At 43.4% G+C, this 27,943-nt stretch overlaps 1 protein-coding gene across 1 annotated transcript in view; it reads left to right on the top strand.

Moving 5' to 3' along the window:
• The first annotated feature begins 891 nt into the window (after window positions 1–891).
• NRDC (nardilysin convertase) overlaps window positions 892–27,943 on the top strand; it is a 32,522-nt gene continuing 5,470 nt past the window's right edge. Inside the window, exons 1-22 of the mRNA XM_068406945.1 lie at window positions 892–1,195; window positions 5,749–6,070; window positions 6,262–6,343; window positions 6,970–7,123; window positions 8,888–8,961; window positions 10,414–10,509; window positions 11,446–11,568; window positions 13,057–13,114; window positions 14,120–14,193; window positions 14,383–14,452; window positions 14,856–14,933; window positions 15,360–15,480; window positions 15,559–15,617; window positions 16,219–16,273; window positions 18,141–18,245; window positions 18,518–18,641; window positions 19,195–19,281; window positions 19,887–20,006; window positions 23,831–23,882; window positions 25,009–25,159; window positions 26,265–26,392; window positions 26,751–26,913. Coding sequence (XP_068263046.1) covers window positions 999–1,195; window positions 5,749–6,070; window positions 6,262–6,343; window positions 6,970–7,123; window positions 8,888–8,961; window positions 10,414–10,509; window positions 11,446–11,568; window positions 13,057–13,114; window positions 14,120–14,193; window positions 14,383–14,452; window positions 14,856–14,933; window positions 15,360–15,480; window positions 15,559–15,617; window positions 16,219–16,273; window positions 18,141–18,245; window positions 18,518–18,641; window positions 19,195–19,281; window positions 19,887–20,006; window positions 23,831–23,882; window positions 25,009–25,159; window positions 26,265–26,392; window positions 26,751–26,913 — 2,493 coding nt within the window. The 5' untranslated portion in view covers window positions 892–998. The remainder of the gene's footprint in view (window positions 1,196–5,748; window positions 6,071–6,261; window positions 6,344–6,969; window positions 7,124–8,887; window positions 8,962–10,413; window positions 10,510–11,445; window positions 11,569–13,056; window positions 13,115–14,119; window positions 14,194–14,382; window positions 14,453–14,855; window positions 14,934–15,359; window positions 15,481–15,558; window positions 15,618–16,218; window positions 16,274–18,140; window positions 18,246–18,517; window positions 18,642–19,194; window positions 19,282–19,886; window positions 20,007–23,830; window positions 23,883–25,008; window positions 25,160–26,264; window positions 26,393–26,750; window positions 26,914–27,943) is intronic.

Here is a 27,943-nt window from a genome sequence, read left to right as displayed (position 1 = left end):
AAAGACCAGCACTACTGCTGGCTGAAATAAAATTGTGAAGTTAGGTCTAGCTCACTTAAGTGTTGAAAAATACCATGTTGATTTGATAGTTTTGCTATCAAACCAACGGTGCGGTCAGGCGTTTTGAAGCGTAAGAAGCCACATTTCTCTGAAGGGATTCAATGTGGTCAGCGTGTGGCTGAGGGAGGCCGATGGCTGCGCTCCCCTTCCTTCGTGCCAAGTTTCGGCCTCGAGTGCAGCGCGTCTGGCTCGACCTGTGATTCTGTGATTCTGTGACCCACCGGGCGCATTTCACCGCCGGCCTCGGCGCTCCTGCCGGCGCTGCCCGCTGCGGAGCTGGGCCCGCAGACGGGCCCTCGGCGGTGCCCTTCGCCGGCTCGTTCTCCAGCGGTGCCGGTAAGGCCTTGCCGGGCCGCCGCCACACCCTGCGCTGAGGGGACTACGCGCGACACCTCTCCTCGGCAGCTTGCGCGAGCTGATTGGTCCCGTCAGGAGTGAGCGACAGCTACTTGGACCAATAGTTGAAGGAAATGAGCGGAGAAGGCTGACCTCCACTAACCGGCGGTTGGACTATTCCAACGCAAGAGCAGGGGGGCACAGCTAACACGGCAGCTGGGCATAAATGTCGGATCGCGACGGCACAGAGAGGAGTTCCTGGGGTCTGGGTCTATTTTCCTGTCTTTTTTCTGAGCTCTCCGTCCTCCCGGTCTGATTTCCGAAAGGGGCTGCCTTTCCCCCCGTCTCTCTCCCCATCTATGGTTCACCCCTCTCACGCCGCTAGCATTCTCTCCACCAATCAGAGCCACCCCCGACCAAGTCAGGGCCTGGGATTGGTCCGTTTTCCCCACCTGGCGCCGCGGCGGGCGCTGACTGGTGCCGTCACAATCGTCACCGCCACTTCCCCGCGCGGCGGAAGCTGGCGGGGTCGCGGCCTGGCGGGGCGCGGCCGGGCGGCGGGTGCCGTTGCCCAGCCGCTGTGGTGCCGTGCGACCGCCGCCATGCCCGGTAGGAACAAGGCGGCGTCCAGCTACAGCTGCCCGGAGCTGCCGGGGGGGCAGCAGGCCGCGGAGGGCGGCCGCGACACCAGAGGCCGCTCGCCTCACGGGGAAGAGGAGGACCGCGGGGACATGGGTCCCGGCAACAACCTCGGCGACCCCGACATCGTCAAGTCCCCCAGCGACCCCAAGCAATATCGGTGAGGGCCGGCGGCGTGGAGCCTCCCCCCGGAGGCCGTTGGCCCGGGAAGGCTTAACGGGGGGTAAGGGGAGCACGAACCGCTACCGTTGAGGCAGCCCCCGGCTGGTCTGTGAGGAAGGCTGGGGCCTCCCCTCCCCGCGGAAAACCTTGTGCTTGAAGTCGGGCTCGTCTTGGTGACCGGGGGAATTAGGGGCCTCTCTGTGAAAAGCGGAGACTGGGAGTTCAGGGGTGTATTTACTGTGAAGATGGGCTGTCGGGTTTGTACGCAGTGGTAGGCTGGGGGCTCGCATAGGAAGGAAGAAATCGGTACTTGTTCAGAGGCTCTGCCCTGACGCTACGTTTTCGAGGCACAGCGCTGCTGAATTGTTAGTTTGCAGCCCTTGTCCAGGCAGCTCTATTCCAAAAGCGTTAAGCTGAAGTGTGAAATGTGGTTGAAGCATTACAGAGCAGATACCAACTTAAAAAAAGGCTGTAACTTTTCTCGTTTTAGACGAGCTTCCAGATTTTAACAAAAATATATCAGTGAGTTGAGACAGAAATTACTTTTACACTGCTGTTTTGCTTGTGTATTCATTTGTGTATTTCTGAGTAATACCCCTGAAAGTGCTAAAAAAGATCACCTTTCCTGAGCACAGCCTACAGCCTCTGGCTCTCGCAGTGAGAGACGCAGCTGAGAACGGCCGGCGGAGGTTGAGCTCTTTGGATGCTGTAAGGCAGTCATTCTTGAAGGGTCGCTCTTATCACTGCTTTCTGTTAGGCAGAAGATGTTGTTGGAGATGCTTTTTTTTTTTGTATTTTTACTCTTCATGATGTCTAATCTGTGCAGCCAGTGGAGAATCTGGCTAAGCCTGGAACTGAGTTTTGGATTTGCAGCGATGCTGGTTGCCAGTGACATTCCCTGCTGGCTGCATGAAGAGGACTGTGCCCATTGGCTTAGGGAGAAATTTGCTCCCTCCCTTCTTGCACTACTTCCTTGCTGCTTCCTCTGGTCCTCTGGGACCTGCCTCTCCTGCTGGCATTCTTACTCATGCTACTTTGTAGGAGGCTTGTCTTCATGCAAAGTTCATGGTTACAGAGACTGTCAGCTTAGGAAACTTCTGCCTTTACTGCCTGAAGCAGCACACTGATGAAGCTTGGGAAGTCCCTTGCAAACCATTACTGGCTATCTATTTTGAGGCTCAGGAACCTCCTCTGCGTGTAGAGAATTGGAGAGTGTGTTTGCTTATAGCATAAGATAAATACCAACATCTTCCAGAAATCCTGCTCTCCAGACTTAACAGATTTTTTTCATCTGGAAGCAAAGTCTCACATCTTTTCAGACTGATTTCTGTTCGTGGGAAGTGAGCCTTGCACAGAACAGACACAAACGTTACCCTTAGGACGGAGAACTTCAGTGTGGCTGAAAGTAAAGCATACCTGTGTCCTCTAGCTACATACCAAACCTCCTAAGGAAATGTAATGGCAGGTGATTTGGTGATGCACATACACTTTCTCCTCTGTTCATGCATCAGTGATGATGTATCCTGCAGACCAGTCACAGTGGGCTTAATGTGTCCATCTGGTGACATCAGTCTTAGTGGAAAATGTTATATTTTGTCTTAAATACAGTGATCATAAAACCAAAAGACTTCTGACAGAGATTGCAGAATGTATTTTAAAAAGTGAGTTTGTTGGGACAAAAATTATTGTCATAATCAAAGCTGGTTTTGTTCATTAGAGCTATGAATGGGTAGTTATCTTTACTAAAATGTATGTTTTATTTCAGTTCATCCATATATGGAATTTCATGGGCTTGTATTGCTTGTTTTGGGTAATTTGGAAATGAAAACATTTCAGTGTTTACCATGCATTGATATGTATTTCAGTATTTACTGCTAAACAATTATCATTGATATAAGAAAAACCTTGGTATGAGAACAATCCTGTTTAAACTTGTTCAGGATGTTTAAACAGTATCTTTAAGAATTTGAATTTTATTTTATATTTAAGCCTTATTTGTATCAATGCCTGTAAAGTCCTTCACAAAAGCAATTGGACTATGCTTGCTTCTGTTGCTACATTAAGTGATTGCATTTTTTGTACTGTATTTTGCATACTAATTGATACTCATGTATTGATTGCACTTGTCCTTTTTCCATTGGACTGAAACATGGAAAAAGTAAACACCGATGTCAGTTGGTGCCTGTGCTCAGTATAACCTAAACTGTTCCAGATTCTCCTGAAGTGGAATCTGATAGCCCGCAACAGCGGCTTAGTTCAATTGTTTCCTTGCTGTGAGGTGCTTTCTGTCCTAGTATGTAACACCCACAAGCCTGAAGATGACTAATGTAAAATTACTATCATCTGCCTCGCTAGTTTAAGGGAGGTATGTGGAAAGGATCAACGACAGCTACTGGGTACACCTGTCAGAGCAGCTTTATGGCAAATCGTTCTTCTGCAAGAATAGTGCTCTTCTGGTCTCTGCTCTCCGTGACTGTCTGTTGATCACTGGGAAGCCACTGTTCTTTATGGGCTGTGAAAACCTGAAGAAGACAGTTGTATGCAGAGATGAAGAAGATGATGGTTGTGCTGGAAGACATGCTGTAGCAGCATGGACTTGTCACTCCTGGAGCTTTTGCTCTGAGCTCTCCAGGGGCTGTAGCGCCTGAGTATACAGTGTATCTGTTTTTGGGACCCCTGTTATTCGTTCAGAAGTGCTGCAGATGTGTAATGTGACATATGTATGTAGCGCAAACACTCGTAGCTGTTGCAGACTTTCAGAATTGTAGGGATGATTAACTTTGTACCCAGACATTAGCCGTGGATCTAGTACTATCTGTACCCCCTACAGTTAGTCCTAGCATCTCTGCAAGTTATACACTATGTGCTGTAGTTTAAAAGAATAAAAATGCACTTGTGCTTTTGATTGGAACACATTTGTAGCACTCAGTGGTCCTGCAGCAAGCAAAACCCATGTGTTAATGATTATGAAATCCTGGCCCAGAGTGCTATCAATTCCTGTTTGATGAGTGATCATAATTCATAAACAACACAACTATTAAACATTTGTTCTTTAGCTTTTTTTCATAGACTTGGCAGTCCAAGAAGCGTGTTTTTTCCGTTGTCTCAGAACTGCGTAACTCATGTCACACCTTTCCTCCAAATACGACCTTGTGAAATTCAGTTGGGAGAGAAGTACTCTGAGTAACTTGTTTCCAAGCTGGTCTGTGGTTTGTGGAGCCATAGCAGGTGGCCTGCAGCTCTAGTAAAAATTGAAACTTACACTGACTTCATATTTTGAATTGGAAAAGTGATAGTAACACATGCTTTTATTGCTGGGAAACTTGAAATTGTATAATGATAGCCATGAAGAAAATGTGAAAAATTTCTTGTGAGAAACTTTGGGAACCATGGAGTTGGAAAACATACACCGTGCCTTTCGTTTTTCTTTTGGGTACTTACTGTGTAGCTTGAGCTGGAAATGTGCTTTGAAAGTTCTGCTACCTGATTATAGCAGTGGCCACATTGCAAAGCTCTGATCTGGTATAAACTTGCTGTGTAACTCCCATTTTTCTGTGGGGGTGGGATGTGACCATGGGTTTGTTTTATACCAGCAGGTTTTTTTGCTGGATCAGATGCCACCTGTTTATATCACACAAGCTCGTAGGCTGGATCGAGTATTCTCTGGGTCCAGCATTCTTTCCTTTCTGCAGCTGGAGCTCCCGGAGAGGGTGCTCTGGCTAATTCGGCAAATTGTGACTGTCTGTTCCTGATCTGATGTGAAACGAATACTGCTGAGAGATCTGGTAGTGCAAAACATTGTTGTTTGCAGTCCTCAGCCTGAAAAGCTGTAGAATGGTGCTGAACAGAGGGCTTGTGGGGTTTTTTTAATATATATATATGCACGCACATATATAAAAAATTCTATGCATGTATAAACGCATATGTATGTAAACACACACACACGCAAAGAACTCTGTGTGTATTGCTTCTTGATAGCAACCCAACCAACCCCCTGTGACTTATTTTATTAAGCCTGGAGAGGAGATCTGTGCTTTCTAATACACATCTGCTGTGGACCCCAATTAATAGAAAGTATTGATAAAATCAAATAAAATTGAGTCTCTGGGGCCTAGTTAGAGGCAAAGACTAAGATCTTAACTCTGTCATGTGATAGAAGTTTCCAAGAGCCCGAGAAGCATAACAAGCTATTGAAGTTTGGGTTTGCCTATTCTGAGTATGTGAAGTTTTCTCTAAGTGGTGCTGGTAGCTTCAATATTTCAGAGAGAGAGAAATAAAAGCCCAAATCGGTGTCCCTGACCTTACAGGGAGAAGGGCTTCTGCTACTGCCTTGAATTGCTTCTTTCTTACTCTTATAGCTGTTGAATAGCAGAAGAGTATTTTTACTTTCCCAGTATAAAACAGCTCACCTTCTTAGCAGCCATTAGATTTTAATTAGGAAATCTCAGTTGAAGAGCACAAAACTATTGTGAGAAATACAGAAGCTTTTGTAATTCTGAAAATTCAGATTTGGGAAACGAGAGTATTCATTGCAAATCCTTGTTCTTTCAGGTATATCAAGCTGCAAAATGGCTTATGTGCACTTTTGATTTCGGATTTGAATTACTTGGATGGTGCCTCAGGTCCTTCATCTTCAGAGGAAGAGGAGGAGGAAGACAACGATGAAGAATCTGAAGAGGAAAGCGATGAAGATGATGACTCTGGAGCTGAGATCGAATATGGGAGAGAAGGTTTTGATGATGAGGACTGTGATGAGGAGGATGAGGGTGAGGACGATGATGGAGATGATGAGTTCAGTGATTCTGATGACAGTGAATTAGAAGAGCTAGCTGAAAAGGAAGAGACAAGAAAGAGAGGCTGTACAGAAAAGCAGGTATGTACTTAAAGCTGTATGGTGAAAAAATACGTAGTGAGCTTTCTTGTGCTCTGAAACCTTGTGATTTGGCATTCAGACTGGACCTTCTTTTTAATCTCCCTGTCCTGATTGATTTATCTTATACTTCTGTCATTTTCCTGAAGTGTTTCTTGAAGGAACTTTTACTGAGAGTGTTGTGTTTTCTCTAGTCTGCAGCAGCCCTCTGCGTTGCTGTTGGCAGCTTCTCTGATCCCGATGATCTGCCTGGATTAGCACACTTCCTGGAACATAGTACGTATCTGCTCCCATGTCACCTTCTCCAACTTCAGTGAGAAATGGGTGCTATGTAGCTCTCAATTTCTGTAGTATTTTAGTATCATTTCCTATTTCAGCTATCCCAGCATTTATTTTCATTAGTTAAATAAATCTGTGACTTTATAAAAATACTGACTTGGTAAGGAACTCTTAATATGGGAGAAGGTGTCTCATACCCTTTGGCAGGCTATGCATTAACGTATATTAACAAATTGTTTGTTATCTATTAAACGTGGGGGGAAGCATGTTACCTATGGCTTTATAAACTAGGCTGGAGCTACAGACCTTTACCTCTCTAGTGAAGGATGTTGAATTAGTAATACAGGCACAGAAACCACAAGAAATTTCTGACCAGATGTATCTTAAAATACTACTCTTGACTGATGGAGGCCAAGCATGCCTAGAAAGGCACTGTTATTTCCAATCTGTTTGGGCCTTCTGCTAAAGGCAGATTACACAGCCTGTTGCTATTTAGTAGTTACTCTCTGCACGTGAGCTGTGGGTCAGTTGTCTGTAACGCTGTGCTGAAGAGGGGTTGCTCTAGCTGCGATTAGGAATAACAAATTAATGTCATTTTGGTAATTTGCTGCTTTTTGTTCCAGTGGTTTTTATGGGCAGTTTGAAGTACCCAGATGAGAATGGGTTTGATGTGTTTCTGAAGAAACATGGGGGCGGTGACAATGCTTCGACTGACTGCGAGCGGACAGTCTTCCAGTTTGATGTGCAGAGGAAGTACTTCAAAGAAGCGCTTGATAGGTAACTTCATATAAATAGTGATTAGGTGTTAATGAATGTTCGTGTGTGCATCAGGAGCTCGGGTTTAGCTGTTCAGTTCTTCATTTTGGGGTGATTAAGGCTGTTGCTGAACTTCCATAGGTACTTGTACTACCACAGAGATCATGGAATATAAGGGAAATATTATTTCCCTTTGGATATCTTACTGGTTTTGAGATAGTGCCTGAGTAGCTGCTGTGTGATTACTTAGGATCCATGTATGAGTCTTAATGCATATAGCTTTTTGATTGTTTTTCTTAAACTAGTAGCATTGATGACAGGAGAAATCTTATGCAGTGTGACAACTGTTCAGAGGGGAAGTGCTCCCAGAAGCCCAGTGACTCATCCCTTGAAATATCTGTCCTGATCAAGTTAGTGGGGTTTTTTTAAATTCTTTCTTTTGTTCCAAGTCTAATCCAGCAAAGTGAGTGGAAGGACAGCCTTGAGAGTTATGGTACAATGTGTGCCCCAGAAGGAAACATTTAACCTCGTCCAGGTTATTCAGTCAAGTATGTATCTTTTGCCAGAAAGTATTTAATTTGCTCTTTTGTGCTGTGGGATGTGTCAGGACAACAGAGCTCCACCTGTTGGCATGGCTTCCTTCAGTGAGAGGAAATTACTTGTTCATAGGGGTGTGGCAGCTGGGTATTCTTGGTGCTGTAAAATACTCAGGAGGAGGGTAGACTCCACTGTGAACTTACTTTGATCAAAATACATTCCTGTGATGACACCAAGAACAAGTGTTTGCACATTTTACCAAGTATTAGGTAAATTTTACTTTGCTGGGACAAATTCAGCTTTCATTAGCAGATTAGTCCAACTTGTAGATGTTTGGAAGTGCGAAATAATCAAAAAATGTAATTGCAATCTGTCACAACAGCTCACTTAGTGGAGGGGAAACACAGAAATTAGGAGTTCTGTAGAACAGCATCTCATACAAATAGGATAAATGGATGCTGCTGATGATTTCTGCTCATTCAAGCACTTGTGGACCTAAAGAAACTGAAAGCTATCACCATTCAATAATCTTTAGCTTAATGGATCCTGTAGCCGTAGAACTCTGTCAATAATGTATTACTGTTAACGTTTTGCTTCCACAAGTTCAGTGCATCATTAAAAAACCTCAACAAATAAAATAGAAATATTAGATTCTCTGGCAGCCTCTTGCAGAGTCTCCATTCACTGCAGGCCTGTCCCTTTCCATTACTCTGCTCTCTATGGGTACAGGAGGAGAGATGTATCTGGATGACAACACTGACTTTTATAGTACGTAATAAAATTGTTATGGATATAGAAACTTATGTTTCAGGACATAAATCAGGAATTTGTTGCCTGGAGTTAGGAAGAAACTTTCCCTATGGTCATATTCCTAACGAACAATCAATAGTTTCCTCTGAAGCATCTGATACTGGTCTCAGAGCCAGGAACCAGACCAGATGGATCACTTGTCTGATCTGGTATGATCGTTCTTAGGATGTAAAGGCAGATAATCCTGCACCCATTAGTGTCATATCCTACTGTATCCAACTCCATGGAGCAGGGGAGCCTCGCCCTTTGTTTTTTTTATGGTATCACAAAACTAGCTTTTATCTTTCCTTAAGACAGTATAGTCAAGAATTACATAATTTGTAGTAAGACAAGCAACTTTATAAAATAAAAATAGTAGATATTGGGTTTAATTGCTGGGTTTTTTTTGCCCTAGCTTAACAGACACTAAAGATGTCTATAAATTTTTCTGTTTTGTAGGTGGGCACAGTTCTTTATTCACCCGCTAATGATCAGGGATGCAATAGACCGAGAAGTCGAGGCCGTAGACAGTGGTAAGTAAGAGTATCCTTTCCTGTGTGTTTAGCCCATCTCCTTAAAGAAACAAAACCTAGTTTGTGACGCTGTTTATTGGTTTCCATTTTGGCCTACACTTCTGAGCACTTCAGTCAAGTTCACTTAACTTGACAGAGAGATTAAACTCTTCAAGTTTCATGGATATCAGTGGCTGTTAGAGGAGAAAGACTGAATGTCGTGCCATCACTGTGAGAGTTTACCATCTCATTTCTTGAATCAGAAATTAATAATTTTAAGTGGTTTGGCAGTAACTGGTAGGGCAATTACATGAGCATGTGGATGCTCTTCAGTGAACAACATACCAATAGCTCCAGCATAGCCCCAGTGCTCTCTCCACTTCTATGTGGAGTTAATACAATAAGTTGAGGTGACTGTACTTGTCTCCTAACGCCTTAATGACTACAAAGTCACTTCACAGAAGGAAATTGAACCAGACATAGGAGGGAGTGGAGCGTTCACTTGATTTTCTAATACGTAATGAATACCTCTAGACTGCCTGTAAAACTTCACTGTTTTAGAAAAAAAAAATGTGATTGGCAGATATACCAACTGGTTCAAATATTTATTCCAAGTTTTCTTCTTCATCTCTCTTCTGGCAAGGAAAACTGGGCAATTTGATCTTTGAATCTAGATAACTGTCAATATAAACAAGGACCTGTCTTTGAGTTAAGGTGTGGTGTCTTCAACAGCTTAAGCCAATTTACACCTTCATTTGCACTGCTTTCATCATGCAGATCCACTCCTTCCCTTGTATTGACACTGTAGTAATGCGTTGCCCAGTAAGTTATGTCAACTTGATGAACTGGCTACAGAATAACCCAGCCAAAAGAATTCGTTTACAGCTCTGCTGTGCATGTTTCTTCTTACCAGCAAAAACAGGGGCAGGAAAATGTGGTTCAGGAGGGTGGATTCTGTATTTTGGCAGCATCCCATATTTAGATTAGTGTAAACTGATTGTAAAACTGCATTTTTGGAAACTGTCTTGCTCAGCTTTCAATTTCTTATTTCATTATTGGTCTAGAAGTTGTTCTGTGTGATGTATGGGAGAAGTAGGTTTGTCATTGTTCTCTGGCCCTTTCTGCAGGGCCTGATGCTGTAGAAAGTTGATAGCTTTGTGTTCCCATTAAATGTAACAGATTGAGAGCATTCAGATGGGACAGGCTGGGGCTTTACATGCTTCCCCTCCTTATCCCTTTCTTTACTTCTCTACGTTTTTTCCTCTTCTCTTTCTAGCAGTAATGAATATAAGTCAAGTCCTGTTTCTTATGCTATTTCACTACTTCATCACACGTTAAAACAAAACTATTCCAGGCTGCAACTGTGTGGTGTGTCTCCTTTTCAGTTTGATTGGGGTTTTTGCTTTGTTTTGTTTTGTGGGAACATGACCTCAAATTTTGATGCATGCCACTGCAAATTCTTTAAATTAACAGAGTATCAGCTAGCAAGACCCTCTGATGCAAACAGAAAGGAGATGCTGTTTGGGAGTCTTGCCAGGCCTGGACATCCTATGAAGAAATTTTTTTGGGGTAAGTTCTGAATTTATGTTACAAAGTGGTGATAATACTTAAGCTTTTAACCACTTAAAAGATGCTTTAACATGAGCTGTCTTATCACAGCAAACACTAGCCTTGCTCAGAAGTATTAGAGCAATTATTCATTTTACAGTAGAATGCTTGGGAATAAGAACAGCTGTCTGCTTCTTAAGATATTTTTCATTCAGGTACTGCTTTTTTGCTGATGTTAAAGTTAGGTTGCCCTAGGCGTGTAATCATGTAAATTTCTGTTAATGTAAAGGTGGTGCTCTCTGAGTCATCTCTGTCTTGCTTAAGCTTGTTTATTGCTATTAAAATTTCCTGGAAAAAGAAAGTATTCTGGATTTGTGTCTAAGGAGGCTTTTCAAAGTAAATAATTCACTGTTGAACTTGCAGAAGTAGACCTTCACAGCCATGTGAGTGGAGCAGAAGGGAAATTTGTCCTTCCTCTCCTGGACAATACAGTCCTAGCTCCCTCACCGTTGTGATGCTGTTGAGCATGGAAATTGCAGTGAGATGAGTAATAGAGTTAGCCATCTTCAAAATGTACGTAATTTTTTATAAAGTTCTGTAGTGACATATACTGAACATCATATTTTCCTCTCTTTTTCTGTTCTGCAAATTTCATTGGTGAGGGAATAGCTGGCAACACACAATGAGCTGTGCAGTACACGGTATGGGTGATCTGATAATGCAGGAGGACTCTGTCCTCCCTTGTCATAGAAATACCAACTGTCCTTATAATAGGAACTAGACATTGGAAGATATTAAATTTCAGTTAACATTCCTTTAACCGCAAATTTCTGTTAGGTATTTTTCATGTGCTTACCATGACCAGACTCAGTGCTGGGGGAGGGAAAGGAATTCTCGGTATATCTGGTCTTGATGTAACCAGTGTCTAGATAACTAACCACCTTTTAATGTTTACAGGTAATGCGGATACACTCAAACATGAACCTAAAATGAAAAATATTGATACCTACACCAGACTGAGGGAATTCTGGCAGCACCATTACTCTGCTCACTATATGACTTTAGTTGTCCAATCTAAAGGTAATGTCAGTTGTTCCTTAAAAACAGGCTCATGGCTGCTGTCGGTGTAGTGCTTTTGGCACCAGTCCTGCTGTAGCCCAAGCTGTTTTAGTGGATTGTCCAGTCCTGCAGGAGGTATTTGTATGTAGATTTTAGCCTGGTTTCCAAATGAAACTTGAGCAATTGCGCTGTGTTGTTGTCATCCTGCCACTTCTTGAGAAACTTTTGACTGAAACTGTTGAATAGGTTCCAGATTAACACAGAATGAAAAATCTCAAAGATATATTTAAAAACAAATCTTGTAGGAAAGTAAAGTCAGACCACTTAAATGACTTAATGCTGCTGATTTGTCTGCCATCAACAGTGAACCTCCACAGAAAATGATGGGGAGGCTGAGACTGGGTCTCCCAGTTGTCTTGTTCTGTTTGGGGCTCTTTCAAAAGAGGTCTTAAACTAAAACACATTTCTCTAGGAAGAATAGAAATTCTAAGTTTTTTCCCCGTAGACTGAAAAATTCTATGCAAAGGGAATTGAGTTTCGTTTCAGCAAAGAACTTCAGACCTATGGGTTGTTTCTGCTGAGAATAAAAGAAAGAAACTTCTTAGAAGTTAAGCATGTGGAAGAGACTTGTGCTGAAAATAAATAGTTGTGTGCATTCAAGTTAGGTTTGTGCTTAGAGGTTTTGTTGAATGCTAAAACTGATTGCAATTCCCGTCTGTAAAATAGAGGTGGTAATTCTTTTCTTCTCCTATGCTTTTCTGTTCAGTCTGTAAAATTCTTAGGGCATTGAATGCCTCTGGAATAATAGTTTACATAGTGATGGATTGTAATGTTGTTTCTTTTGGTGATTGGGAAGAAAAGCATGGGGACTGATAGCCAGCCACATCAACTTCGTATTTCTCTCTGTTAAAACAAAAAAACCCCTGAGTCCTGCCCCCTTCTCCCCACCCTGCGTTTCTGTTGTTGCTCTTTAGCATATACCGCATCACTCTTGGGATACAGAATGTTCCCTTAAACAAGCAATCTCCAACTGGTCATTTAAAAAAAAAATAAATGTCTAGTTCTTGACACATTTGCTTTAGGAAGGAGGATGGGGAGAGGGAAGGAATTCTTATGACTGTGTTTAGGTGTGAAAACTGCTGCGTATGTTCTGGACACAGAGGGATGGAATGAGTCTAGCAAGTACTGGTGATCTTGTAGATCCTTAAGTTGGTAATTCCTTTTCACGGTCACTCCAGATACTACTGAACTTTAAATCCCAGTTGTATCAGCCTGAGATTTCAGCGGTATATACAAAACCAGAGCTATGACCAAAGATATAGTTCAGTGAATATTAAGAATTGGCTCAAATCAACAGCTTTGAAGCTTATAATTTAGAACTTTGCAATTTTAAAATGTACTGACTTGCAGCCTCTTTAAAATAACTGAACCAGAGCAATAAGATGAAGAATTTGTCTTAGATCTTCAGGAAGTTACATTTCTGGCTTTGTTTTTTTCTCTCCTTATTAGAAACACTGGATACACTGGAAAAGTGGGTGACAGAAATCTTCTCCGAGATCCCAAATAAGTAAGAGTATTTTGATGCATAAAGACATTACAAATTATAAAATTATCTATACTTAAAATTGCTGTCTTTAAAAAACATCCTTTACTGGAGAAGCTAAGGAAATTAACACTTGTTAATTAACATCCTTATCCAGAAAAAAATGGGCAACTTAGGAAATTAAAGACCGCATTAATTGTTTCAGGAAGACTTTATTTATGCTTAACACTTATATAGCCTGCAAGCTGTGTGGTGCTAACCTGCAGCAATGTTTGCTTAATGTGTACTGATACCTTGATTTTATGATAAATCATTCAAACCTAGATTATCATTTTACATTTCTTATCTTTGCTTTATGTCAAAAATAATTAGCAGCAAAATAAATTAAGACCGTATCTTGAATTTAAGTGTCATCCTTAGGGTGACAACTGGCTAGAATTTGACCTTTTTTTTAATAATTCACTCCGATGTGTTGTCTTAAAAGGGGGTTCTGCAAAAGCTTTACTAACTTGAAAAGCATTTTATTTCCCCTTTCATTTCCTGCTTTTGCAAGATGTTTATTTCTGTGGCGCATGGAAATGTGCTTGTGAAAGTCTAATGCTGGACAGAGACATGTTTGTCTCTCGTGACCTCCATCCTTCTTGTTCCTCCTTCCCCGCAAGACAATCCGTGAGAATTCTGTGAATCCAGGGCCAGCTCAGGAAGTTGTTTACTGTCCTTAGCTTTCCTTTCCCCTGCTAGGAAAGCAAGGTTTTTATTGTTACCACCTTGGAGAGAAGGAGAGGGAGGAGTTGATGTGGTATTTAAATCTTGGCTAATTACTCGGTTGTGTGGGCAGAGTGCAAGTGAATGCCAGGTTGCCTTCCACTGTGGGCTGGGTGGATCCTGGGCTGCACCCTTCGTTAAGGGCCTTTTTCTGGTTGTCTGGTGTACCGCCTCTGTCACATCAGAGATGTTTGCATCTTGTCATTATCTCAGTGTAGCCTTGAATCCTTGCCAGTAACATCACACTTAAATTTTGCTTTTAAGTGGTTTACCCAAACCCAGCTTTGGCCATCTGACTCAGCCCTTTGACACACCAGAATTTCACAAGCTTTACAGAGGTAAGTAAAAGAGATTTGTTTAAATGTTTTGAATACCTAGCTTCGTATTTTCTCTGTGTGACTTGACACTTTGTAGAATAATTGTGTGTGGTTCTGAATAATTTTTAACCATTCTTTCTGCATTATGTAAATTTTCTTATCTATGTCTAATCATGTATATTTATATTCAATAAATTTATTTGTGTTCAGTTGTTCCAGTCAGGAAAGTTCATTCACTGAGTATCACTTGGGCGCTTCCCCCACAAGAACAGTATTACAGGTACAGTGGTGCTGCATCTTACTTCTACCATGTTTATGTTGTGAATAATTTATTGACTTTTGCCACAAACCAAAGAATCTCATTTATTTGTGTTACAGATTACTTTGGTTCAGCTAGGGGAACATTTTTTAAATGAATTAAACTGATACAGATACGGTTCCTTTTATAAATTGAATGGAATTGGTACATGTCTGATTTAACGTCATTCCTCACTTGACTCAGATCTGTCATTATATTCTGAACTCCCACATTTTTAGCTTATTATTCTAATGCTGCCTGAAAATGCAAAACTTGCCATGAAGAAACAGACAGTGTATACTTTAGTCATCTGTCTAGTGATTTGAGTTCTTTCTGTGAAACATATGACCTCCTGGCATTTAATCTCCTTCAAATTTTCTTTTAGGGTGAAGCCTCTTCATTATATTTCCTGGTTGGTGGGGCATGAAGGCAAAGGCAGTGTTCTTTCTTTCCTTAGGAAAAAGTAAGTTTAATCATAGTTATTAAATGTTTTGCTGTCATTAAAATAAAGGCAAACTCTATTTTGTGTATCTATATTTTCTGTATATATAAAAGCAGGCCAAGTCTGCCTTTTTGTATCAGCGTTTAGTAGTGATATTCTTTAAATTGATGATAGACCCAAGTAAGAAATAAGTGGGTTTTGGTCTGTGATCCATGGATCAGCAGTATCTGTGACTGATCTTTAAGAGACCTCCAAAAGGTAACTTAGTTTTTTCACTGTTTTTCTTAAATTCTATATCTGGAGGTTCACATCTTTATGTTGGAAAAGCTTTGTGTAAACTGTAAACAGATTGAAAGCCATTGAAGTAAAGCTATGATATGCTAATTGTAACTAAGCTCAAATAAAGCTGAAATGAGTAATCAGGAAGTACCTTTAACTCTTCCATAGATTTTGGGCTCTTGCATTATATGGAGGAAATGGTGAGACAGGATTTGAACAGAACTCCACTTACTCCATCTTCAGCATTTCTGTCACTTTGACTGATGAAGGTTACAAGCACTTCTACGAGGTACAGTTTACTGCAGCTTGACTTTCTTACTGTTTTCCTGATGTCTGGAAAAATTAATCTGTTCCTTTCTGTCTGCAGGTGGCCCATGTTGTATTCCAGTATGTGAAGATGCTGCAGAAAAGAGGGCCAGATAAAAGGCAAGTGTTTGCCACTACATCAGGGATTGTCCTTCTCCATTAGCCTTTTATTTGTAGTGTTTGCACTTTTTGTTTAGTTACTAGAGCATAAACGGTGAGTCAGTAGTAAGGCTTGTCTGTGTGGGAAATGTATCAGTTTAAAAAAGTTTAAAAATGAATTTTCTAAATGTTTATGCTTGTTTCTTGGTGCTTTTGGTTTGATTTATTGTGATCTGATTTCTAATTTTGATAAGCTGAACTAGTGTAGATGTTAGGAGTAATTTTTGTGTTTATTTAAATAAATTTGTTGAGCCAAATCTGTGGAAGTCAGGACTGTGGTGTTCTGGTGTTAGCCTTTGTGTTAATTTGGCATCCGATTTTGACTCTTTGTAATTAAGTCTCTTCCTCTTCAGAAAATAGCAGCACTTTCTGCCAATTGAGGAGTGCCCTTTTGGATGGAAGGGAAGTGCATGTAATACTGGCTTCTGTGTCTTGTACCTGAATGAATCATGGAACTCACCCTTGATGCCTTTCCTAGAAGACTGCTTTTTTTCTGATTCTTGATAAATGTTGTGGAATAATGGAGGAAATACACTTTTCTTCTCTTCTCCCTCCTTTACAGAATATGGGAAGAAATACAGAAGATTGAAGCTAATGAATTTCACTACCAGGAACAGGTATTCATCCCCTGTTTTGTGTTGATATAGGTAAACCATAAAAAGGATTTCTTTTTAATTTTGAAACACATTTTCAAAGTTCTGTTCAACCAGAAATAGATGATGCGCTTAATGAGGCTGTATTTTGCTGAAAGACTTCGTATTCTAGGCATTCTTTTTCCTTATCAGAATTAAATGTTACTTTTTTCATTCTCTACCTATTAGGTGGGCTCTTTTTCAATTTTAATCATTAGGCCCTTGTGTGTGAAGTTCTGTGCCCATTAATAGTGCTCTGCAAATTGTTTGGGGCATTTCAGTACTTTTGCCAAATTTCACTTTTTTTAAGCTGTTTTGGCACTGCTGATTTCTGGGAAGAGAAAAGCAGTGGTGTGTGAAAGGTGTGGCTTGCTAGTGACCTGGCCTCACAAAGGCTCGGGTGCTAATGACCTCCCAAGTAACAGAGTGGTGGATTTCTTTGGTAGGAACAAGTTTACTCTGGTTTACAAGCGTGTTTTTTTAAATGCCATGTGGTGGTTTTTTAGTGGAATACGATGTTTATGAATTTGTTAGCAAAGTTTGGCTATTACAAGATTACAACAGACTGTGTTCTAACAAAAGCTTTCCCCAGAACAGTAGAGAATAACTAAAAATCTGTGCAGGATGGCTATTTAATACATCAGACATAACAGGAACGAATGTCTGTTGCCCTACATACAGATTTAGGATCCTGTCTTTAATCATTGCCGGAGAGAGGTTGTCCAGTTTGAAGTTTGGCTTTTTCATCAAAGTGAAGCTATTTAGTCCTGAAAGGTTCTTATTAGTCAACTTGGTTCTTTTTAGTACTCCAGCTAGAATTTTATGTTCCCCAAAACTGTTACTGCTCTGATAGTGTACGTACTTCCCAGTATCAAGCCAGAAACACCTGAGTTTACACTAGGGAAATACTCACTGGTAAGAGTCCTGCCTTTTTGGCCAGCTGATTTTGAGTGATCATTAAGAGGTTACTGACAGTGCAGGGATGTAACTCAGAAGGCAAGGAACAGAGATGTGTGTGCTTTTGTGACAGGGTTGTGCATCTTGGGGACAGATGAATGACTTAGTCATGACACCCCACTCTGCTGGTTGATGGGGAGAGCTGGTACGTGGGATGGTTTTGGGATAAGCAGTTATGTGCCCCAGGAGAGATTTAGTGTTTCCTCAGGTGTACAGTGTCTTAAGAAATTCTTGGTCATGTTTTCCACTACAATTATAAGACACAGATGTGTCAAACTCACCTCTTTTCAGGCAAACTGTGGGCTGTATCTGAACCCAGAATCTTTACAGTATGATGCTGACGGGTTCAAAAAAAACCCAAAAGCACTCAGCAAGAGGCTAGCAAGAGACTAGGCAGTCTTACACCGTTAAAAGGCAGTCTATCCTTTCATATCCGAATAGGAGAATCGCTTCCTCCTCATGCTGTATGTCATGGCAGAGAACTTAGGAAAGGAGCAGAACCAGAGATACTCATGCAGCAGCAGGAGTTCCTTGTTTTGCTCTCTCCAGGTTCCAGATCACTTTAAATCTTGAATTGCAGGACTCTGCTTGTGTTCCCTGGAGGCAAGGAGTGCATTCTACTGGGTCTTTAACCTAGTAGGTTTAGTGACTGCAAACTGCATGCTCAAGGTTTCTTCTACAAAGACGTGTCTGATATTTCAGGATTCTCAGAGGAGTCCTGAGCATTAGATATGGTTATTAATTATATTTAGTTTAATAACTGAAACTAAATGCTGTGACGAGCACAGCATGCAACTCATGCTCAACATGCCTGACCAATGAAGCTCTTAGAACAGAAAATTGATATTTTAGTTTTCTGATTATGTGAAAAATAGCTTTGTTTATTTGCTTACAGACAGATCCAGTTGACTATGTGGAAAGCCTTTGTGAGAACATGCAGTTGTTTCAGAAGGAGGATTTTCTGACAGGAGATGAGCTCTTGTTTGAATACAAGCCTGAGGTAAATATTCTTTGAACTCTGATTACATGTTTTGATGTAAGGAAAATATGAGCATACTGTATAATGTGGGCATGTATGTAGGCATTTATAATTAGCCATAATACAGGCACAGGTTTTGTATTAATTGAAACACTCTTTTTATATTCAGAAAGCAAATCTCCTTTTTTTGTAAGCTTGTTTTGTCTTGTTCTTCCTGTGTTCAGCCTAAGAAGTCTGCTGGGTCAGGCAGAGCCGGAGTTGCATTTGGATTAAGTATTATCTTGAATTTGTAGATCATTGCTGATGCCCTTAACCAGCTCAGTCCTCAGAGAGCCAACCTCATTTTGCTGTCTGCAGCCAACGACGGCCAGTGTCATCTAAAAGAGCGGTGGTTTGGAACACGATACAGCGTGGAAGGTAAAACAATGGCAGAAGCTTGGAGAATGTCCAGTTTGTGCAGTAGAGATATTTAAAGGGTGACAACACAAAATACAACCACGGGGAAGTTGGGAAACGAAACCTCAGTGCTAAACTCACCTCATCTTTAGTCAAATACTGTGTCCTACTCAGTAATGGTTCTGCTTTGTTTGGTATCAGTTGATTCCCACTCCATAGTTTACAATTGTTTTAGGGGGCAGGGATCCCAGCGAGCCCTGGCCTTCCCCTTGGCCACCATTCAAGTCGTAAACAGGGAAAAGACCACAACCAATGAAGGACAGGGCGTGTTGGTAGCTGGATTACAAATGCAGGCAGGCTTGCTTTACTTCTTCATAGGACTGCTTCTGTCCTGCACCAGGGGAGTTCGTAGGAATGGATTTAGAAAGAGTCATGATGAACCGGGTGACATTAAGGAACTCCTATTGTACTGCAAATCTTCATGGAGATAGCTAAGAGATGAAATGACTGGTCTAGGAAATAGGATAGCATTACCTTCCTGTTGGAACTAAATGCATTTCATGTTTTTTAATAGATATTGACAAGTACTGGAGTGGTTTATGGGCCAGTGACTTTGAGTTAAATCAGGATTTACACCTTCCAGAAGAAAACAAATACATAGGTAAGGCACCTGAGCATGAGTGAAATCTTGCCCCAATAATTTATTTGAGAATTTTCTGTAGTTTAGAAACAATCTTAATTTCCATCTGCACATCAGCGTGGTTTTGAAAATTAAAAAATAGAGGAGCTCTGTTTACCTGAATTTTATTTAATGTTCTTTTATGTATAAGAACTGAGTTTTCCTAAGGTGTAAACTTGTAGACCATATAGCTGTAACAGAGCAGATCTCACACAATCAGTGAGAGTTAACACAGAGCTCCAGACACCCTAGAAGAGCAATTTTATTTACTTAATCTTGCTGGTTTTGAAAGCATCTAAATACCAGCTAGCTTTGTCACAAAAACCAAATGAAAATAAACCCGTAACTTGTATCCTGGATGGAATGCAACATCACCATTTCTGCACTGCTTCTGAGCCACTATTCTGGTGTGGAACTGAAAAACAAATGTTCTTTGGGTCCAGGAAAGCATTATCACATGTAATTTAGCAAGCTGGGAGGGGGAAAATGTATTTTGTTGGTAATTTGAAGACTTTCATGCATGTGGCCTGGCTGTGTCTGTGAAACACACTAACTTCTGGGTTTGGTTTGCTTTTTCTTTTTGTTAGCCACTGACTTCGCTTTGAAAGTTGCCGACTGCCCTGAGACAGAATATCCAGTCAAAACACTAAGCACACAACAAGGCTGTCTCTGGTACAGGAAGGATGATAAATTCAAAATCCCAAAAGGTAAATGCCTTAGGGCTTTCTGAAGAATAGGAAGTCCCTGTTTTTACCAGCTGGAATTTATTTGAAGGCAAATAACCCATGATAGTGTTCACCATTTAAACTCAGTGTTTACTGTCAGCTCTTCCATGGCACTTAGTACCACGGTCTAGTTGACATGGTGGTGTCAGGGCAATGGTTGGACTCGATGATCCCAGAGGTCTCTTCCAACCTGATTGATTCTGTGATTCTGTGGGAGATGATAGAAGGTTAAAATATCCCAAGTGGCAAGGAAAGGGTGAGAAGGGGTGACTGTTCCTGCCACCTCCAACAGAAGAGCGATTGGGGCAGCAGATAGAGGCTGAAGGTGGAGATGTGAAACAGGAGGCACAGGTCACACCAGGGCTCCCCACAGGACTCCCCACTGCAGGAGGCCCCGGGTGCTCGGAGGTTTGCACATGGCCGATAAACAAGTGGACAAAGTCATGGAAGAAAAATCCATGGGAGTCTGTTAGATACAAAAGCTCTGATGTCCCTGTGCTGCCAGTGGCCAGATGCTAGAGGACCTGAACTGGTCCTGAAACTGGTTTTTGAACAGGCTCGGCTCACCCAGCATGAAGAGCAGGACGGGTGACGCTTGATTTCAGGCGGCGGCATAAGTCAGCCCGTGGCTGGTGTTGGGCTCTGCCAGCTGTTCCCCTGGGGAAGCGGAGGCAGCTGCAGGGGATGTTTCTTCAAGCCCCAGTTTGCAGCTCAGGGCCCGAGTACAAATCCATGGGCAAGGTCAGGTTCAAAAAGGGATCGGGGACACCCGAGGGACACGCAGGGCCCTCCGGCAGCGCAGGAGAGGAGCCAGCTGGACGCTGGGATGTCTCAGCTCCGTGCTGCCAGCTTTGCTGGGGCTGGTTTGCCCAAGCAGGGGCATTGCGAGGATGTGCGGCTCCCTCTGAGGAGGGACCCGAGCGAGATGGGGTGTGCGCGGAGGGTCGGGAGGTGGTGGGGCTGGAGGGAAGGAGCCACACGAGACAAAAAGCACTCGGAAAAGTCCTCAGCAGCCAAAGTCCCCAGCCCAGCCATGCTGCAAAGCACCTCACTGGGTGCCGCGGCTGGAAAAGAGCCTGTGAGGAAAAGCCGGGGAGCACAAAGGCATTTCTCCTCCTTCCCCTGGGGGGAAAGGTCCCGCTCCACGGCAGGGTGCTGCACCCCACGTGGAGGAGGACACTCGTGGGGGCTTGTCACAGCATCCTTGGTTGGGAATGGGGGACTGGGGGTGAGCAAGAGGGGGCTCAGTGGGATCCAGCCTCTGCAAGCGGGTGCTGCAGTGGAGGTGGGGGGGGGGGGCTCTACTTCTTTGCCCACTATCCTGTTGTAAAGGGGCTGCTGGGAAGGTGGCGAGTGGTTTTGGGGCGGCGGTGGGGCGGTACCCCCCCGCCGCCCCAAAACCGCTCGCCCGGCTCCCAGGTGCCACGCTGGGACACAGCAGAGGGCGCCTGTGCGACCCTTGCGAGCGGCGGCGGGGCAGGGGATGTGGGGTGCTGGCCCCTTCCCAAAGCCCCAAGCAAACCCCATCGCCTCCCGAAACAGGGACCCTGGCCGGGCCTCAGCCCCTGCTCCGCGGAGGGCAAGGTGGTTTGCAGCCTGCAGCTCTGCATCCCTCCAGCCCTGCAGCCCTGCACCCCTGCCCCACCGAGAGGGAGGTGGTTTGCATCCTTGCACCCCTGCATCCTTGCACCCCTGCATCCTTGCACCCCTGCATCCCTGCCCCACAGAGGACAAGGTGGTTTGCAGCCTGCAGCCCTGCATCCCTGCTCTGGGGAAGGCAAAGTGGTTTGCATCCTTGCTTCCCTGCATCCTTGTTTCCCTCCATCCTTGCACCCCTCCATCCCTGCCCCACAGAGGGCAGGTGGTTTGCAGCCTGCGTCCCTGCCCCAGGGAGGGTGAGGTGATTTGCAGCCTGCATCCTTGCGTCTCTGCCCCACAGAGGGTGAGGTGGTTTGAGATCGGATCATCCTGAGTGCCATTACACGGCACATGCAGGACAATCGGGGCATCAGGGCCAGCCAACATGGGTTCATGAAAGGCAGGTCCTGCTTGACCAACCTGGTCTCCTATGACAAAGTGACCCGCTTAGTAGATGAGGGCAGGGCTGTGGATGTAGTCTATCTATCTAGACTTCAGTAAGGCATTCGACACTGTCTCCCACAGCATCCTCCTAGACAAACTGGCTGCCCAGGGCTTGGGTTAAAAACTGGCTGGATGGCCGAGCCCAGAGAGTGGTGGTGAATGGGGCAAAGTCCAACTGGCGGCCGGTCACTAGCGGTGTTCCCCAGGGCTCAGTTTTGGGGCCGGTGCTGTTCAATATCTTTATAGATGATCTAGACGTAGGGATTGAGTGCACCCTCCATAAATTTGCAGATGACACCAAGCTGGGTGGGAGTGTCGATCTGCTGGAGGGTAGGAAGGCCCTGCAGAGGGATCTGGACAGGTTAGATAGATGGGCCGAGACCAACAGCATGAGGTTCAACAAGAACAAGTGCCGGGTCTTACACTTTGGCCACAACAACCCCATGCAGCACTCCAGGCTGGGGGAAGAGTGGTTAGAAAGCGGCCCGGCGGAAAGAGACCTGGGGGTGCTGATCGACAGCCGGCTAAACATGAGCCAGCAGTGTGCCCAGGTGGCCAAGAAGGCCAATGGCATCCTGGCCTCTATTAGGAATAGTGTAGCCAGCCAGTCTAGGGAAGTGATCGTCCCTCTGTACTTGGCACTGGTGAGGCTGCACCTTGAGTACTGTGTCCAGTTCTGGGCCCCGCACTTCAAGAAAGATGTTGAGGTGTTGGAGCGAGTCCAGAGGAGGGCGACCAAGCTGGTGAAGGGTCTGGAGGGTCTGACCTATGAGGAATGGCTGAGGGAGCTGGGGTTGTTTAGCCTGGAGAAGAGGAGGCTCAGAGGTGACCTTATTGCAGTCTACAGCTACCTGAAGGGAGGTTGTAGTGGGGTGGGAGTCGGCTCTTCTCCCAGGCAACTAGCGACAGGACAAGAGGACACAGCCTCAAGCTTCGCTAGAGGAGGTTCAGGTTGGACATTAGGAAGAATTTCTTTTCAGAAAGGGTTATTAGACATTGGAAGGGGCTGCCCAGGGAGGTGGTGGAGTCACCATCTCTGGATGTGTTTAAGAAAAGACTGGACATGGCACTTAGTGCCATGGTCTAGTTGACATGGTGGTATCAGGGCAATGGTTGGACTTGATGATCCCAGAGGGCTCTTCCAACCTGATTGATTCTGTGATTCTGTGAAAGGAACCCTGCTGATACCTCAGGTTAAAAAGTGGAATCACTGAAATATACTGACTTCTGAATGTCTGACTACGGACAGAATTTGGCAGGCAGACTATGATACTGAGACAAGGGCTTGAAAATGAAGGAACATGTGAATTAGAAGAGACTATAGTCTGCTCTACGGAAAGAGAAAAATATAGCCTGGATCTGAGACAAATGTGGAAAATATATTGCTTCTTTCAAGCAGAGTGTCACAATTTTCAGTGTCTCTTAAACAGATGTTTTGTGGAGTTTTCTTTTTTGTTTATATTGGTCACATCATGTGAGTTAGTGTTCTACAAAGCACAGCTTTGTATTTTCTATTATTTGGTATTTTTGAGGAAAGTTTTGGAGTGAAAAAGAGAAGACATTTGATGATGACGACTTAATATAAAATATCTTCTTATAGCTGAATGACCATTTTCATTAGACTCAAATTGTGACCAAAGAATAACCCAATGGAAATATATTTGACTTTAGAAAGCTGTCACTGTTTATACAATCGCTCATTTAAGTTTCTCTTTGCCCACCAGGTTATGTTCGTTTCCATCTGATCTCTCCATTGATACAGCAGTCTGCAGAGAAGTAAGCATTATACTATTGGTACTTATCTTGCAGAGCAACTAAATTCCCATACCTAGTGAAAAACGACAAAGAGAGATTAATTTTAAACTGGAATAGAGTAAGGCTTCCTTTTCTCATGTTCTTACACTTTCCTCGTGGTTTTATCTGTAGTTCGGTGAGAGTGGTTCTGCCGCAGGCCGTTACTGTAGCACACGGATGCGTAGGAGTTCCACGGCGTGTTATTCCCCAGTGCGAGTTTTAGAAAAGTTAATATAATAGCAGCAGTGCACATACCAGAAGGAAGTGCTTAGAGAAGGAGTTGGTCCTGAGAAGAGAAGTCCGGTCATGCCCTGAACCAGCAACTTGGGAGCCTGTAGGAGCAGATGAAGAGACTATCGGCAGCATTTAGAAACCAACTCTTTGTTAGACAGACCTCAAGATCCCAGCTCTGCACGTGCAGCACTGCTGCTAGTCTCAGGCTAGCATTGCTGTTTGTAACGAATGTCGTAGTGCTTTTATCATAAGCCTGCCGAGACCTGCTCAAGTAATGTTTTGGGAAAGCCTTTGGAAGTCCGTTTTCATCAGGGCTTTGTTAGTTTGAACTTTGAATTGGAATCCAGGCAATAACAAAAATCTGAAAGCACGGACTGCAATTTCCACATTGTGTAGCCTGATTTGCTATAGCTTATTATTATTTTTTTATCTTGATAGATAAACAGTCATCTCATTACTCAAGTGTTCAGCATAACTGAGTCCATCCATCCCCCATTCCTTTACACAAGGTGTAATAATCTCATTTTCTGTGATTACTCAATGTTGTCAGCACTGACATGTTAAAATGTGCATTCCTACCTTGGAGAAATCTTAGATTATGTGAAGCTGGAATCTTATTCATTGCAAAGAATAGTTGAATGTTAAAATAATTGTTAAGTAGTGTCATGTGCTTTCTAGACAAAGGGAAACTTGCATTCTGTAGTTCCAGGCTCGTTGAAAATTTCTTTTTGAATCTCATTTTACTCAGGTATTCATTTCTGTTGGAGAACTTCTTGTGTGTACCACCAAACTCATTGGGCTTGATTTTTTTATCTTTCTTCTATTCCTTCCTTTTTTCCTGTCTTTTTAACCCTCTGCCCTTTTCTCCACCCAGCATAATTTTGTTTGATACATTTGTAAACATCCTTTCCCACAATCTCGGTGAACCAGCTTATGAAGCGGACGTCGCTCAGTTGGAATACAAGCTAGGAGCTGGAGAGCATGGCTTAGTCATTCGAATTAAAGGATTCAATCATAAACTACCTGTAAGTGCTGCTGATCTTCTAAATACTTTTATGCTTGCTGGAGCCTAGTTGGTCGGAGCTTTGAATGTTTAGCTGGGGTATTTTATATTGGAAAATTTGTGGCTGTGTTCAGATACAGGATAATGCAGCAAATGCTTTTTCATGTGCTTATATCTATAAAGATGTAGTTTTATTCACTTAAATAAGTTCAAATTACTGACCTTAGGCTGACTTAAGCGAAATCTTTCTTTAGTTAATAACTGTATCTCTGTAAAGATTTTAACAGCTTTTCCTTTAAAAAGAGCTATGAGTCTCCTACGTCCCTTTAGAGTGTTAGAGCCTCTCCAGCTGTAAGCTAAGGCCATTTGCACGCTGTCTGGAGAAGTGTGTCTGAAAATAGGTTTTGTTGACAATCGAACTTTGGAGATACAACTTCTGAACGTGCTCATTTTGGGTGCCGTTTTTCTTTGTTGGGTTGCTAAGAGCTTACCTTACGAGGAGTGGGGGATCCCTGTTCCCATTTTCTATAAACACCGGCCGAGTAAGACATGGAAAGCACAGAGAGGATGCAGTGACCATAAAGGAGAGAACCACCAAGCTGCTTTAGACTTTCATTGCAAGAGCTTGGCTGGAGCTTTAACCAGACTGTCACTCATCTGTCAGGCTTATGAAGTGAGGTTTAACAGGAAAAGCCAGAGGTGCAAATAGCGTGGTCTAAATATTCTTTTTTAATCATGAACGTTGCTCTGTTGTGATGTCATTGTGCTGGTCAGCTGTAAAAGGGAAAACTGGAATATCCAATACAGGAATGCTGGAGTGACGGGCTAGGTTTGTTTCAACAGGATGTGGAAACTCCTGTTGGTTTGGGTTATTGAGCTTGTTTCTTTCACTTTTTAAAAATGCTGTCCCTTCGAAACTGACTGTAATTTGGTGTAGAATTGTTCAGTGAAGAACACCTAACAGAACTGAGGAATGTGCTTTAGTAACCCTGCACGTCTCTCATGTTGACCAAATAATGATGATTTTTTATTATTATTATATGGGATTAAGTTCAAATTGGTTCTTTTTAAAAAAAAAACCAACAAAACACCAGAAAAACCTCAACTTAAAACTGCTTTCTTTACAGCTTCTATTTCAGCTCATCATTGATTACTTGTCTGACTTCAGCTTTACTCCAGCAGTTTTTGAGATGATAACAGAGCAGCTGAAGAAAACATACTTCAACATCCTCATCAAACCTGAGACTCTGGCCAAGTGAGTTCTGGCAAAAAGTGGCTCTGCAGTAAGTGTTGAGGTTGAGCTGAAGAGCTCAGGAATCCCTGCCCTGTGCTCATGGGGGCTCAGTCCAGGGGTAGCTGGTGGCTTAGAGAGCTCAAGCAGCTGTGCAACCAGCATATCAAACACGTGGGTCAGAGTGGACATCCAGGTAGCTGCTGGTCTGAAGCGACCTGTAGCCAACAGCAGGTGCTGAGGGAGGGCAGGATCAGCCCACAGCCACACTCCTGGGGACCATCTTCCTGTCTCCAGTACAATCCTGAGTCAGAAATGGGATCTCTTACATTAAACAGCTCATTAAACACCCTGTGGTTTTGTTTTCCTTCTTGCATTGCAGGGATGTGCGTCTCCTGATTTTAGAACACGGCAGGTGGTCCATGATAGATAAATATCAGACGCTGATGAACGGCCTTTCCATTGAGGCTCTCTCGTCCTTTGTTAAGGCTTTCAAATCCCAGCTCTTTGTAGAGGGTCTTGTACAAGGAAACTTCACGAGCAGGGTAAGTACAGCTTCAGCAGCTGATGTGCTCTCAGCCTTATTCTTCAGATGTGCTTTAACATGGGTGCCACAGCTCCAGCACTCCCCTGCCAGCTGACTGCCTCTTCTCTCCTGGCAATCCAGAGGCTTGCTGGTACAGGGCAGCTTCACCTCTGACAGCTCGGGAGTGCTCGTCTGGATCAGCCACTGGGGAGGCCGTAGCTGCCAATTTGAACAGAGGGGTTTTTTTTTTAAGGAATTTGGATTTAAACTGCAGAGAGGAGAAAATGTGGTGGAAATACAGCTGTAGCCTGTTGCCCCTGCTGCCCCCGTGGTTTACAGTTTGCTATATTGATATATTTGATATTGAGAAATTGCCATGGTGGTGCCCCAGGAGGAGGCTTCCCTCAAAGTACATTTATCCTGGAAACTTGATTGCCTGCCTGGTTTGATCAAACCTCACTGAGGTCCAGTCATCCTCAGTCTTGTTAAACACCTGCAGTATTCATCGAAGTCTTCTGCCCTGGGACTACCTCACACGTAGTCCTGTCAGGCTTTTTAAAATAGGGTTGTAATGGGGCTCAGCTCCACATGTCCAGCGTCGTTGGGTGCCTGTGTGTGGTGTGGGAGAGAAACCTTCTGCAATTACAATTTGTGCCGAGAAGTTTGTCTTAGCTGGTGGTGTTTGTCCTCATGCTGTTTAAAGCCTCCTAAAGAAAATGTCCTCATGTCCTTTGGGAGGTCAGATTCTTGTCATGTCTGCTGTCCCCTCCTGAGCTGTGGGACAGAAGGAGGTCTGAGAATCTAATTGTGATTTCCTAAAAATCTTCATTCAAAATGCTTTTATTGCTGCAGTTTGTGGGTGAGCTAAGCTCCTTTCACAGTGCAGCATGTGCAACCCCGTAACTCCTGCATCAGCTTTACTGTTTCTCTTACTTCCTCCCATGTCTTAAGCCCAAGAATCTCCTTCCCAGAGCTCCAACTTGATGCACAAGAGCAGGGCCTTACCTCCTGTGTGCACCCTTTGCTGTTGTGATGGCTGGCGCTATTTC

Source organism: Nyctibius grandis, chromosome 8, assembly GCF_013368605.1.
Source record: "Nyctibius grandis isolate bNycGra1 chromosome 8, bNycGra1.pri, whole genome shotgun sequence".
Classification (NCBI taxonomy): domain Eukaryota; kingdom Metazoa; phylum Chordata; class Aves; order Nyctibiiformes; family Nyctibiidae; genus Nyctibius; species Nyctibius grandis.
The sequence above is the reverse complement of the archived record's forward strand: the minus strand, read 5'-3'. Positions and strand labels throughout refer to the sequence as shown.